Source organism: Petromyzon marinus, chromosome 7 (assembly GCF_048934315.1).
Source record: "Petromyzon marinus isolate PM22_M1 ecotype Great Lakes invasive population chromosome 7, UKy_Petmar_22M1.pri1.0, whole genome shotgun sequence".
NCBI lineage: Eukaryota > Metazoa > Chordata > Hyperoartia > Petromyzontiformes > Petromyzontidae > Petromyzon > Petromyzon marinus.
Window position 1 is genome coordinate 3598543 of NC_133673.1, and position 12897 is coordinate 3611439.

At 43.7% G+C, this 12897-nt stretch overlaps 1 protein-coding gene across 1 annotated transcript in view; it reads left to right on the forward strand.

Moving 5' to 3' along the window:
- RAB21 (RAB21, member RAS oncogene family) overlaps positions 1-2460 on the forward strand; it is a 34530-nt gene extending 32070 nt beyond the window's left edge. Inside the window, exon 7 of the mRNA XM_032948783.2 lies at positions 427-2460. Within this exon, the coding sequence (XP_032804674.1) occupies positions 427-563 (137 nt within the window). The 3' untranslated portion in view covers positions 564-2460. The remainder of the gene's footprint in view (positions 1-426) is intronic.
- The last annotated feature ends 10437 nt before the right edge of the window (positions 2461-12897 follow it).

Here is a 12897-nt window from a genome sequence, read left to right on the forward strand (position 1 = left end):
TCAAAATATTTTAAAAAGTCTAAACTATTTTTTATTTTACCAAGTACGGTCCACTGAGCTATATAGCTCTTATTCAGAAGCAACCTGGCTTCAAACGATAGCTCAACGATGTGGCTTATCACGTGTAAATGTATAGCAGCCAAATACTCTAAATGCATGTTTATAAATGTGGCTGGAGAAAACGGAGGCCCCCGGAGATGAATCCACACGACCATGGGGAGGAGGCACGCAAGCTCCAAATGTACAACAGTCGTCAAGGTCGGGAGCGAACCCACGACTTTTCTGTATACCAGGCGAGGGTAGTCAACACAGCGCCACCGCAGAATCCTTTTAAAGTAGGGACATCAGTGATTGGGATTCCAGTGACGACAATGACTACGATGATGACGATGATGACGATGATGATAACAACGGTGTGCGTTTAAGGGATGCTGGAGACGGCGCAGTCGGAGGAGAGCGGGAAGGGGAACGGCGCGTCCCGTGGCGGCAGCACGCGGCGCGGGGTGCAGATCGTTGACGACGAGCCCCAGCAGCAAGGCTCCGGAGGCTGCTGCTCCTCCTGAGCCCGTCCCCGCACTCCGCCTACTCATCCTCCTCCTTGCTCAACCACCGCCAACACCATTGGGCCCTTTTTACAACAGCTTGGAAATCGCTCCATGCATGTTCACCGACGGTGCTTGAACTGACAAGCAAGCATGAATGCTCGTCCGTCGTTTATCCGACGTGAATCTCAAGCGTTGGGGGGTGATGCTGATCTGGCTTAGTCGGTTGCCTGAGAAATCTGGCCTGAGAATCCTGATGGGCATAGATGTAAGCAATTTGTAAGCAGTGCGCGCAGTGCAGCTGCCTTATCGCTTTGCGGAACAGCTTATACATCAACATTATACATGTTGACATTTGAACATGAAACAATATTTACTATCTACGTTAAAAAGTTTTGCCAATGAAATTTCCTGAAATATGTATGTCAAAACATACAAATTAATTAAGGCGGAGAGCAAGCACCGCTTGTTTATCTTTCTGCAAACATCTTAACGTGGGACAGCTCGGACTCTTACGTAAGATTTGGCGATTTAATTGCATTAAGACCTGTTGTAAAAAGGGCGATTAAAATAGCAAATTTTTGATGAACATGACACCCTTTCATTATTGGAGTGCCATGTTGCTGAGAGGAGTCCTTGTATAACTTTAGACACCTGTAATTCGCACCTCGTGTACTCCCACAACGATAGAAGGTATACAACCCTTGTGGATTAACAGACCACCGACTTTGTGTGTGCTTCGTAGGCATTTATTAGGGGTGTCTAACAAAGTATCCCTTCTGTGTTTTCCTTTCAAAATGTTAGACAACTGCTCTCTTTACTGACAATTCAGACACAAACCATGGTTATACCTGGACACATGACATGTTGCGTATTAAGAGTATTGGCAAATTAAATTTGTTTAAAAATGCACAGCATCTTCTCCATCGCTTGGCATGAATTTGTGCTTAGGATGAATAACAGGGAAGTTGTAAAACTGTTTCACATGCACCAAGGACCCCAATAGAGTTTCATTGTAAACTTTTACATTTGCAAAACAATACTCGTAAGAAAATGACCAAACGTTCTAAGTAAGATCTTCCTGAAATAAAAAAATTGAGCTAATTTAAGGTTTTCCTGGTTAAATACTGTAATTTACATTTTGCGATTATAATTTTATCATGTGTTGTTGATGTTTTCTCATGCCCAAGTTGCACACCACTTGTGATATGCCTTTTGTCACTACTCCGTTCATTGTTGAAGCTGGCCTAAGTCTGGAGTTTGCACCCTCAAGCCTGCATATCTCTTGCATCTCCTGTGTTTCTCTACTCAATCCATTTGCCCCCCCCCCCCTCTTCAGGTGTTCTCCGTGTACAACGAACGCACTTCTGTTTTTCCAAATGTCTTGCGTTTTTAGCATTGCCACATCCGTGCGGTGTTCTGGGTCAACAATGTATTTTCTTCAATTATTAAGATTAATGCTACAAATAAACATTTTCACATTCGGGTTTTATATATGAGTAAAGATGCATATACGTACTAATAAATTGATATCAATTCAGCTTGAGTAATGAGACACATTTCACGAATCACACTAGGAAATGATGCATGCAGTGTTTAGCCATTGGGAGAGATTTGAAAGGTCATATTTCCAGGTGCCTCTGACCCATAACGCTGAGATCTTGGACATGTCAGTGTTGCTAAAATTAGACGTGGATTTGGCATGCATTGGCTTGATTAGAAGTGTCCTGGCCAATGGAATAGAATATTGTTACATGCTGATATGTCCCATTTTGGTGTCGTTCGAAGTCCTGTTGTTAAATATTGATTGTATGACTTAATTACTGCTGTGTTAAAGTTTATTTAGTTGAAAACTACACTTTCTCTATATGAAAAAGATGTTGCGATGTGTGGTTGTTAATAAAGCTGCAACTTTCAAGTCATTGTTGAAGGACAAGATCCCTCGTCGCTGGAGGAGCGGTGCAAGTAGTGTGTCAAGATGCCGCACTGGGAAGGCCACAGCAGACGGCTGTTTTTGGAAATTGTCGAGCGGTGTCGCTAGTCTAGTAGACATCGGCACTATACTGTAAAAATGTTGACGTCTTATTTGTAATGGACAGCCAACATGCAAGCCCCTAGCATTTTGGTGTGGAACGCACATTAGGAATTTGAAACGATGTATCAACTCAAATTGTAAAACTCAATACTGTAGTCTTTAATTCAGAATTGAAAATGTATACAGCACATTTTGTATTCGTGATGGTGATATCTGGATACGCATATCGGGGTTTCTTCAGACAGATGGTGAGTAGGAAGCAGAATGCCGACCTTCAACTTGTATGTTGATAACTGACTTGCCTAATGACAGGATACATCGTGGTATTTTATACACGTGACCCCTATTCGTTGTGTCCAGAATCCCTTTTAAGATACAAGGCAAATGCAAGCTATCACGTCTTGGCACAAAAAATACCTATTGCACCGTTTATCCATTTGCTTTTTTAAATTAAATTCTTCTCAGTGCTAAACTATGTTAATTGACACTTTGTTGCAGTTTGTGGCAGCGGAATGTTTGACCATACAGGAAAGGTTTTTCAATACAGCAGAAAATGGTAATTTTTGTTGTCGGTTTCTCAGATAAGTATGCATTTTGCCGAGCTGCCGCATGTGATGTGGAGGTCGGCACGATGCTAGGTTGAGGGTATTTTGGATGTAAAAGTGCCATTTGATCTGCCATGTTAGTGTCAACGCTTTCTAAAGCTTCTGGCAAAACTGCCCCCTTAATATTCAAAAGGTTTTAAATTATTATTCTGAAGGCTAGATCCAAATGAGTTTATTTCAGGGGAAGTATTTATTTTTAGGAGGGTGTTAATATTTCAGTTGCCTTGGGTGCCCGACTAACTTGACGTTCAAAAAACCATTGAGTGCATTCTCCCGTCTCGTCACTTAAAACCCTGATATTGAGAAGGGAAGTATTTAATCAAATCCACATTTTAACTAACACTTGATGCTTAATTGTAACACTACTGTATAATAATTCAAAGAAAACCTGTATAGATTAAATTAAAATGGGAAATAATTGTTTTCCTTAAATCTATAAGATTTCCACAAGGGCTTCTGGAGGACGGTTCATCCGGGTGACATGCCAGTCACTTTGAAAACAGGCTTGGATCAGGCACGCTCCCAGCAGGGAAGGTCCCTTCCCAAGTAAGACTTGTACATGGCTCTATAGGCTGCCGTTTCTCCACAGTTAAAAATAACGCACGCTACATGTTGTGCATGCTGCTGTTGGGTATTCTCGATTTGTGCAGACTGTAATTGACACTTGTAAAAGTCTTATTTAAAATACGGCATATAAAGTATTTTACTCATGTTTCACTTACAAGATTTGCATCGTTATTGTGTGTATAAATCTGAAGTTTTACGGCTGTGTGATTTTAATCACAGGATAGGAACACTACAATCTTGTGGTGCTTTTTTTTATTTGACCAGAATATATTATAACGGGGTGAATCGGTGGCACACAATTGTTTGAGCATCGTGCTTGGAGCCCTTACAACCAGAGTTCAATTTACAACCACGGCTGCTTCTCTCCTGTCCTTCATCCCATTATTGACCAGCATGGCGAAGTATGGTCAGAAAATCACCATGACCGACAGTAAAATAATGAAGGGCTGATGAATAAATAACAGTTAATCACAGGTACTGTGCGGGGGCGAAGCCGTGTACGGGTAACATTGCTGCTCCTTGCAGAAATGTGTTGCCTATTAAGAGGGAAGCTCATGAACTTCAAACGAGAAACGCAGCGACACAAGCCAAGTGACACGGAGACAGACGCAACAACGGCCACTAAGTGGCAACGATGTCACCACAGCTTTTGTTGCAGGCTCGGTGCACTGAGGCAATGTCAAGTGTTGAAGGTTCGCTGACAGGTCACGGGACACCCAGGTGTTGTGGGTTAACTGACCGAGACGACGTACACATGCACCACCTTTTCTTACCACTGCCAACTTGCTGCATTTTAATCTCCTGACGCCCCGCTCGTTGCTTCTTCCACAGAGGCCGATCCTGACACTTGGTACCGGGTACTGGTGATAGGCAAGTCCACTCAACTCCACATCCTCCTATACCGCATCAACTCAAGGCTTCTCCAACCCGTGCCGCACCCGTTTAGCCCCCTCTATCCGGCCAAACAGAAGTTGTTTGGGCATGCGGTGGCTGAGCATGCGGGTTTCATGACCTAGCCAAGGCAGCCACGTCTGCCGAATGAGGTCACCGATGGGGCAGTCCAGATACATAACATAGATATACACATTTTCTTAAAGTTGCTGTGAAGATGCTCTAAGGTCCAACACGTCATGCGGCCAGCAATAAACATCACTAACAAAGCTGTATAATCTTCTTTGGTTCTTTCGGTAAAGTCACGTAGAATGAGAATAAAATAATAAATTGATAAAATAAAATAACACAATAATATTCTCACGACGTTTCGGCCACAACACAAGCGGCCTTCATCAGGTGAAGGGAGCGAGACTGTCTGGTAGGACAGCGCTGGAGTGAGAGAGCCACGTTCAGATCACGGCTTTTAAGCTGTGTGAGAGGAACAAAGAGCCTTAGAGTCGCGGCATCTCTTCAGAAAGGTGAGAGACTCGATTAGTTGAGCCTTCTTATCCCGAAGTCTGTTGAATGATCTTAAGGATGTGTGGAATCCCTCCCCGTAGAGGCGGTTAAATTTCGATTTAAAGCTTTCGTGACTGCAATGATTCATCTTCTTTGGTTCTTAGAGTCGCGGCATCTCTTCAGAAAGGTGAGAGACTCGATTAGTTGAGCCTTCTTATCCCGAAGTCTGTTGAATGATCTTAAGGATGTATGGAATCCCTCCCCGTAGAGGCGGTTAAATTTCGATTTAAAGCTTTCGTGACTGCAATGATTCATCTTCTTTGGTTCTTTCGGTAAAGTCACGTAGAATGAGAATAAAATAATAAATTGATAAAATAAAATAACACAATAATATTCTCACGACGTTTCGGCCACAACACAAGCGGCCTTCATCAGGTGAAGGGAGCGAGACTGTCTGGTAGGACAGCGCTGGAGTGAGAGAGCCACGTTCAGATCACGGCTTTTAAGCTGTGTGAGAGGAACAAAGAGCCTTAGAGTCGCGGCATCTCTTCAGAAAGGTGAGAGACTCGATTAGTTGAGCCTTCTTATTTTATCAATTTATTATTTTATTCTCATTCTACGTGACTTTACCGAAAGAACCAAAGAAGATGAATCATTGCAGTCACGAAAGCTTTAAATCGAAATTTAAAGCTGTATAATATTAAAGAGATAACATGTTTCTTGAGAAAGGTGATCAAGTGCTTGCGAAACGGGATGATGGGAGGCTATTCGAAAGTGAAGCAGTGTGAGAGAAGAAATAAAATCAGAAGTTTTGTAACTTGCAGTGTTGGTGGTTGAACAGTGTGGATCCGATTAAACGGTCAGTTCGGTAACACCGAGGAACAACGATTGAATTACACAGGAACCGTAACCACGGTAATAGTGATCAAAGAGTAATTAAGAGTGTTGGACCACCAATCACCCTGACTGATTCTATTGTCGCAGATGTGGCGCAGGGTCTAAAATAAGCCCGCTCCTCCTGCCACCCAATTAAAAAGTCACATCAAGATGCAATAAATTATTGCATCCTTAGGTAAGATGGCTTGGCCACGACTCAAGTATTTGACTTGTATAGGCAATGTATCGGCAATGTAATCGGGCTTTAGTGTGGCACCCAAACTATAGAACGAACGCCTTGCCACCTGAAATTGGGCAATCGGAGTCGGTAGATATATTCAAGTCCTTTGAAAAAGCATCTCTTTAAAGTGGCCTTCCCTCGTTAGTTTGGTCGGTTGTCCTGGTTCTGTTTACTTCTTTTCATGCATTGCGCACTGGGAATCCTAGGATGAAATGCACATTATTCATTTGAATTATAATGAATACTCACTCAGGCTCAGCACCCCTACACGCATGGGCAATCCCGAGCCCCGCGCCTGTGCTGACGTGAAGCCATCGTCGGTGTCGGGAAGGGAGGGAGCGATGGCGGCCCAGCACGTGCTCGGCACGTGGAGTGAGCGTCGACCGTGGCATTCTCCTATGTACAGGCGCGTGTGCTTGAGTCACCGAAAGGGGTATATGTACACCAAGTGTCGCCACCATAGCTATGGTGTAGAGACCAGTGGGAATGTTAGAATCTGTTATTGAGGGAGTTAATTGCTGCGGACGTTCTACAGGCGTCTGAACGTACTGAAAGCAAGATGGCGTCCGTAAAGTTACAAAGTCTTTAAAAGCATGTTACGCATTTCATACGTATATTTTTTAGAATTCAAGGTAACACGGCTACAAAGCTTATATTATTCTCAAGACTCGTTTGTGAGTGTGGCTATGGTCAGCAATACACAAGATAGGTAGAGATTCTGTAATAAACGTGATGTTGATATGTGCCGTTAACGCTTAACATTCTTACAGTAAAGACATAGTGTTTCACAGGGACACAGTAACTATAAAAAAATATCTCATAAGTAACTGTGACCAGGCCCATAAACGAGTTCTGAATGGTTTATTTGGATTAATATAATGGATGTGGTGTTTATATTAATAACTAGCTTTACTACCCGGCTCTGCCTGAGACTTGGCCATTATTGACACCCCCCCCCCCCCCCCCAAAATACAAAAGTCTATTTTAATACTTTTTGCATTGTGTACATTCTGGAAGCTACCCAGATGCCAAATTTCAAGTTTGTTGCATGTCGGGAAGTATGCTAAACATTTAGAACAGACACATTCACAAATTTCCAATTTTATATATAGTGTATAGATTAACGAGTCACCAGCGCAGTACACATGTTCTAATGTGGTTGTAGAACGATTTATGGTACTGTATCTGATGACAATCGTTCGTTTATGTTCAAGAGTGTAGTTCTAAGGTGGTTATGTTGAGTTATTACAAAAGTTAACAGTGAAGGATGTTAATATTGGTTAATATTATTATTTTACCTTAACAGTATATAGTAGGGAAATAGGGGGCTGTAAAATGGACAATAGTTGATTTGAAGCTTTCGTGACTGCAGGAATCCATACTCTTTGGTTCTTTACCGAAAGAACCAAGGAGTATGGTCAAGTGTTTTGGCGCATGTGCTGTAACATGTGCGCTGAGAGCTGAGCGTGGCATTCCCCTATGTACAGATTTCGAGTTGGAGATGGAGAATGAAAGCCAATCTACCCTGGAGAAGTCTTCACGTCCATTATTGTGTGCATGTCCACCAACGAGTTAATTAAAAAAAAACTCATTCTAAATGACTGAACTGGACATAGATGCTGTACAGTTCGGAAGTGCAACACAGACACTCCTCATCAACTCACACAAAGCTCCCTCCTTCATCTGCAGCTCTCTCTCTCTCTCACCTGTCACTCCTCCGACGTGCCCTCTTATCCCCACGGTACCCTCTCTCATTCCCCCTCCCTCAACCATGTCTCATCATTCCCAGCCACCAATCACCTATCACATCTCGGATCATGTCTCCTCGTGTCCAGTTACCATTCCCCTTCATACCTCGGGGGTTGCTCCCGGTTAAGTAGGTGCCAGGATTGTCGTCAGCGTGTCGGGGGTAGAGAATGCTGATGTGGGGACCATTAGGGAGGACTGTTACACTCTCAGGTGCAGTGAGGTAGGAACTGGGTGTTCCACCCCAGATATTAAACAATAGTCCAGCTTAGACCGAAAACCTGCCTTGTATTGCAGCAGCAGTGATTATTGTTCAGAGTTACAGATGAGGGTTTCGGTACGGAGAAGAAAACCAAGCTTTTGTGCTGTCTGAAATTTCGTAATGCAGTCATTCCACAACAGTCAGATGTTATAGTTGTGCCAAGCAGATTGATGGTTTCGCTATGGATAAGAAAAGCGTTGCAGCTCTCTCCCCCCGTCACTCCTTTCTTGAGTTGAATGCGTTCAGGTTCTTGTCACCTTAACCAAGTATAGTTTTCAAATTCGTTGGGATTGATGGTAAAGAATATGCGTGTCGGGCAGCTAAAAGTCAACTACTTTCAGCTGTTGTAAATTAGTGTGATGCATGAAGAGTACTGTGTTCTGCAAAGGAGTGGATTGCATAGTGAATGGAAGATGGTACATCATTAATAAAGATAATAAGTAATGTGTGAGATTACACAAGCCTTGCGGAACAGCATTTAATGGTGAAAGTTGGCTACCAATCTACCAATTAGATACCCACAAAGACAAAGATCCCCCGTATAGCCTTTCAAAATTCTTGGGACAAGTGCTCTTATTCAGCACGTGTTAATGCTTGCATGGCACACAAGGGTGTGAAGTGGGCAACACTACACTCGACCGCCTTTGTCTCCAAAATGCTGGCGTTTACACACTGGACTTCTGTTAAAGCTGCCACGAGTTCTGCCACACTCAGAAGTGGACACCATTAAGCTTCTCAAAAAGCCCTGCTTACAAATGAACATATACAACTGTAGAGGACTAGTTGAGGACATGGCGTCACGCTCGCCGACAGGGGCGGTGACATCACAGGAGGTGGCGTCATGCGCGCTGGCCAGCGGGATGACGTCATTTCTCGGAGGGCTACTTAAGAGGTCGTTGCAGAGAGCAGGGAACGAGACGGGTGGGAGTTAGGACCAGGGGTAAGGGGACAGGGATCTGGAGAGAGGCCAACGTAGGAGCTAGGAGTGGCTGCGCTCCTCGGCCGGCCGAAGTTGGATTAGCCCTCGGCCGGCGCAGAGGAGGCAGCCCGGGCAGCCGGCTGTGCTAGGGAACAGACAGGGTGGAAGGTCCGAGTGGAGGACCAAGCCTAGAACCCCTACCCCTGGGAAAGTGTTGCACCCTTATAGTTAACTGGCGAAAGCCCTTAGTAATGCACCGGCGCAAGCCCTTACCTTGGAAACTGTCTCCGAGTCGTCAAGAGCTTCTCAACACAACAAGATCAGCTCCTTGCAGATGCAAAAGAGTTGACTCCCTCAGGGGTCTGTTCTTGCCCCAACAATCTTCAATATTTACATCAACGACCTACCTACTTCAAAGTCACAGTGATTTGTCTACGAGGACGTCATCTGCAGCGCAACCCAAGCCTGTGACTTTGGCAGCCTGGAAAATACCCTGAACATTTGACCTGGCCATGTTAGTAGACTACTCCAGCCAAGCACAAGCAATATGTTTGCAGTGTGCTTACCCTGCACAATACTCGAGCCACCTCCAAGCTCAAAGTGCACCTGAATGGCCAGAGCGATGTTGGACAGGATTCTGATGTACTCTCCAACACCTCGAGAAGACAGCCGGCAAGTTGCACTGGCGGAACTGTCTGCTGGCCCGGCTGGCTGGCTCAACGTAGGGCACTGGTGCTTGCTTACTTCATACGGCGAGCCTCTCCCTGTGCCAAACTGTAGCAGAATACTGTGCGCCTTTATGCACTCAATGAGCTCACACCAAATTGGTGGACACTCAGCTTAATGTCACTATGAGAACCATCTCCGGTGCAATTAGCACAACCCCATTACCGTGGCTGCCAGTACTCTGCAACATCCCCCCACCAAGAATTTGCCGCAAAGATCTACAAGGTACATGTGGCACCGGAGTTGCCCTTTCACTTCGAAATCTTCAAGCTTCCATCCGTGCATCTGAAGTCCCGACATCCAGTGTGAGCATTACCACAGCCCAAAGACCTGAGTATGCGGGATACCCGCACTGCCCTGGGCAAGGAATAGAGATGTGTGGATGTGCCGAACAAGGACCTCATCGGAGATCCGTCTGTCCAGATGCCTGGCTTCGACTTCCAAAGGCGCCAGTGGGTTCAATTGAACCGCTTCTGATGTGAGCAGGGAGTGTGCCGTTTCCGACATTGATGGGGCAAACGTAACATCCCACTGTGTAAATAAGCGGACCAGAACACCATGGCACACATCGTCTCCGGTTGTGAAGCCCGTCAGGGCGTGCCGAGGCGGATTGGTTACCCTGCACGTGCTGGAGGAGGATGCTGCCGGGTGACTCGGTGGCTACGTGGGCTGACATCCGTTCACATAACATCGACATACATATGAATTCATTTTATTATTATTTTTCTCGTGTATATGGTGCTCTAACAGCTTAATTCCATCGACACATGTATTCAAAATGTCATTGCATGATCCATTCTCGATTACTGCTTAAATATATAGACACCTACTCAAAATGTTATCCCTCGATTCATGCTCGATCCCATAGACACATGTATTAAAATTTTCATAGCTTGATCCATGCTCGAACACATAGATACATTTATTTAAAAAATGTCAGCTCGAATAAAACTCAATGACTGATTGAACACACCGACACATGTACAGTAGACTCAATTATCCATTCTAATTATGGGGAGGATGGCCACGAATATTTCTGAATTCCGGATAATCCAAAAATATCCATTTTCCACAGATCTCTATGCCAAAAACCACTTAAAAGTTAATGATATTGTCCTAATGATGTAGATGCTATTGTCCTAATGATGTAGATGCTTACCCCGAGCCCTCATTACTTTGATAGTGCATTGTCTTTGAGCTGTGTGACGCCTTCTGGCGTCATCTGGTCGAGCACCAATTGGGTCGAGGCTCAAAAGAAAGCCGTCCCTAGGTGTGGACCAATCAGTTTCAAGGACAATGCATATATTATCATAGTATGTTTATTGTTTGCATTTTGACTGCAGGTATTGTGGTTAATGCAGACATGAATCATTGTAAAAAGGTTTCGGTTTTGTTGCCAGAAAAAAGAGGAAAAACCCTATTATTACATTTTGGTACTGGCAAAGGAGGCCTAATGATGATGATATTGTCCTTATTACTTTTTATGTTGCGGACAGTTGTTTCACCAATGCTTTAACTTGCAGCAAGATGTTTTATGGAACTGCCATCTTCCAATTTTTGTATACTATCCAGTTTCTGATTGAAAGTTCACACAATACGCTTTCGTTTCTCTGGCAGAATGAAGCACAACTTACGATTTCCATTATTACTCTTTAAATTTAGAACTAATACGATTGACCGATCAATGCGCGTGCTCAGCGATAACACTTTACTGCTTCCGTGAAAAAGACTCTGCCCCCTAAGCATACAGCAGAGCCACGGCAATCAAAATCAAACTACACCCATCTCTTGTAAAGATATGCAACTACTCTACTGTAGCGGCGATCACGTGGATTTCGTATTAACGGGAGCACATATTTGTTCGGTTTAAGCACGTGACTTGTAATAAACATTTCTAAGAATAACAATGTACAACTGTTTTTAGATTATTAATTTGGGCTTAAAGGAAAATGCTTCAGTTTTTAATTCATGTTAATCTCAGGTGTGTGGTTAATCCGCAAATCGGATGAACTGCACGCGGATAATCGAGAGTACTGTATTAAAAATGTCACGTCTTGATTACTGCTCAAACACATTAAAATGTCATAGCTCGATCAATGCTCGAACACAGACACGTATTAAGAATGTACCTCAATTACGGCTCAATCCCATAGACACGTATTCAAAATTTCATAGGTCGATCAGTGCTCGATCAGTACTCGATCAGACCTCAATTGGCCATTTTCAAGATTTTCCAATGTTAATATTATTGTTTGTTGATTAAATATCCTCACGTTTGTACTTTTTCTGTTTGTCATATGTTTTTTACATCCTAAAAATAATAAAAAGTTTAATATCGATTGTAGTGATTGGTGTGTAGAGTTGAGTGTTTTAGTTGGTGATCGGCATGGTTGCTTGATAAATGGTGTGGTTATCAATTGGTTTCATTCCTTTTTCTTGTTGCTGCTCCAAACTGGAGGTCGACATCAGATGTACGGTCGTCTCAGGGATAACATTGCAGTTTACTTTGCTACGATATGGAAAGTAATCACTCACTGACAAGCAACTCCGCTTAGTCATGATCCTCAACAGACCATTAACCATATGAACCTTATTGCGGTTCCCCGGGGTATCATAGTACCCCGGCTCTCGCATAATGTCCGTGGAGCAGTCATTTTTAGTCTGTTGTTGGTCGGCGATGTGGCGATCGACTCGTCTCGACGAGCTGTACACGATGCACCATGGTGCATACGAGCGTTCAGGGTTTCAGTGCAATCGTCCTCGCTGTGTTTCGACATCGTGGAGTAGCACTGTTTTCGGATTAATTGGTAACCCAGTCGCGGAGTTAAGTACACCCCTGGAAAAAAGTGTTCCAGAAATGAAATATTTAATTGCCTCGCCCATTTTGTATTATTTGGTACCCCGGGGTTCCGCCATAAGGATCATATAATAGTGACACCTTCCCACAAAGAAGTAAGTTCAGACATTTTATTCACAAAATCTCCTC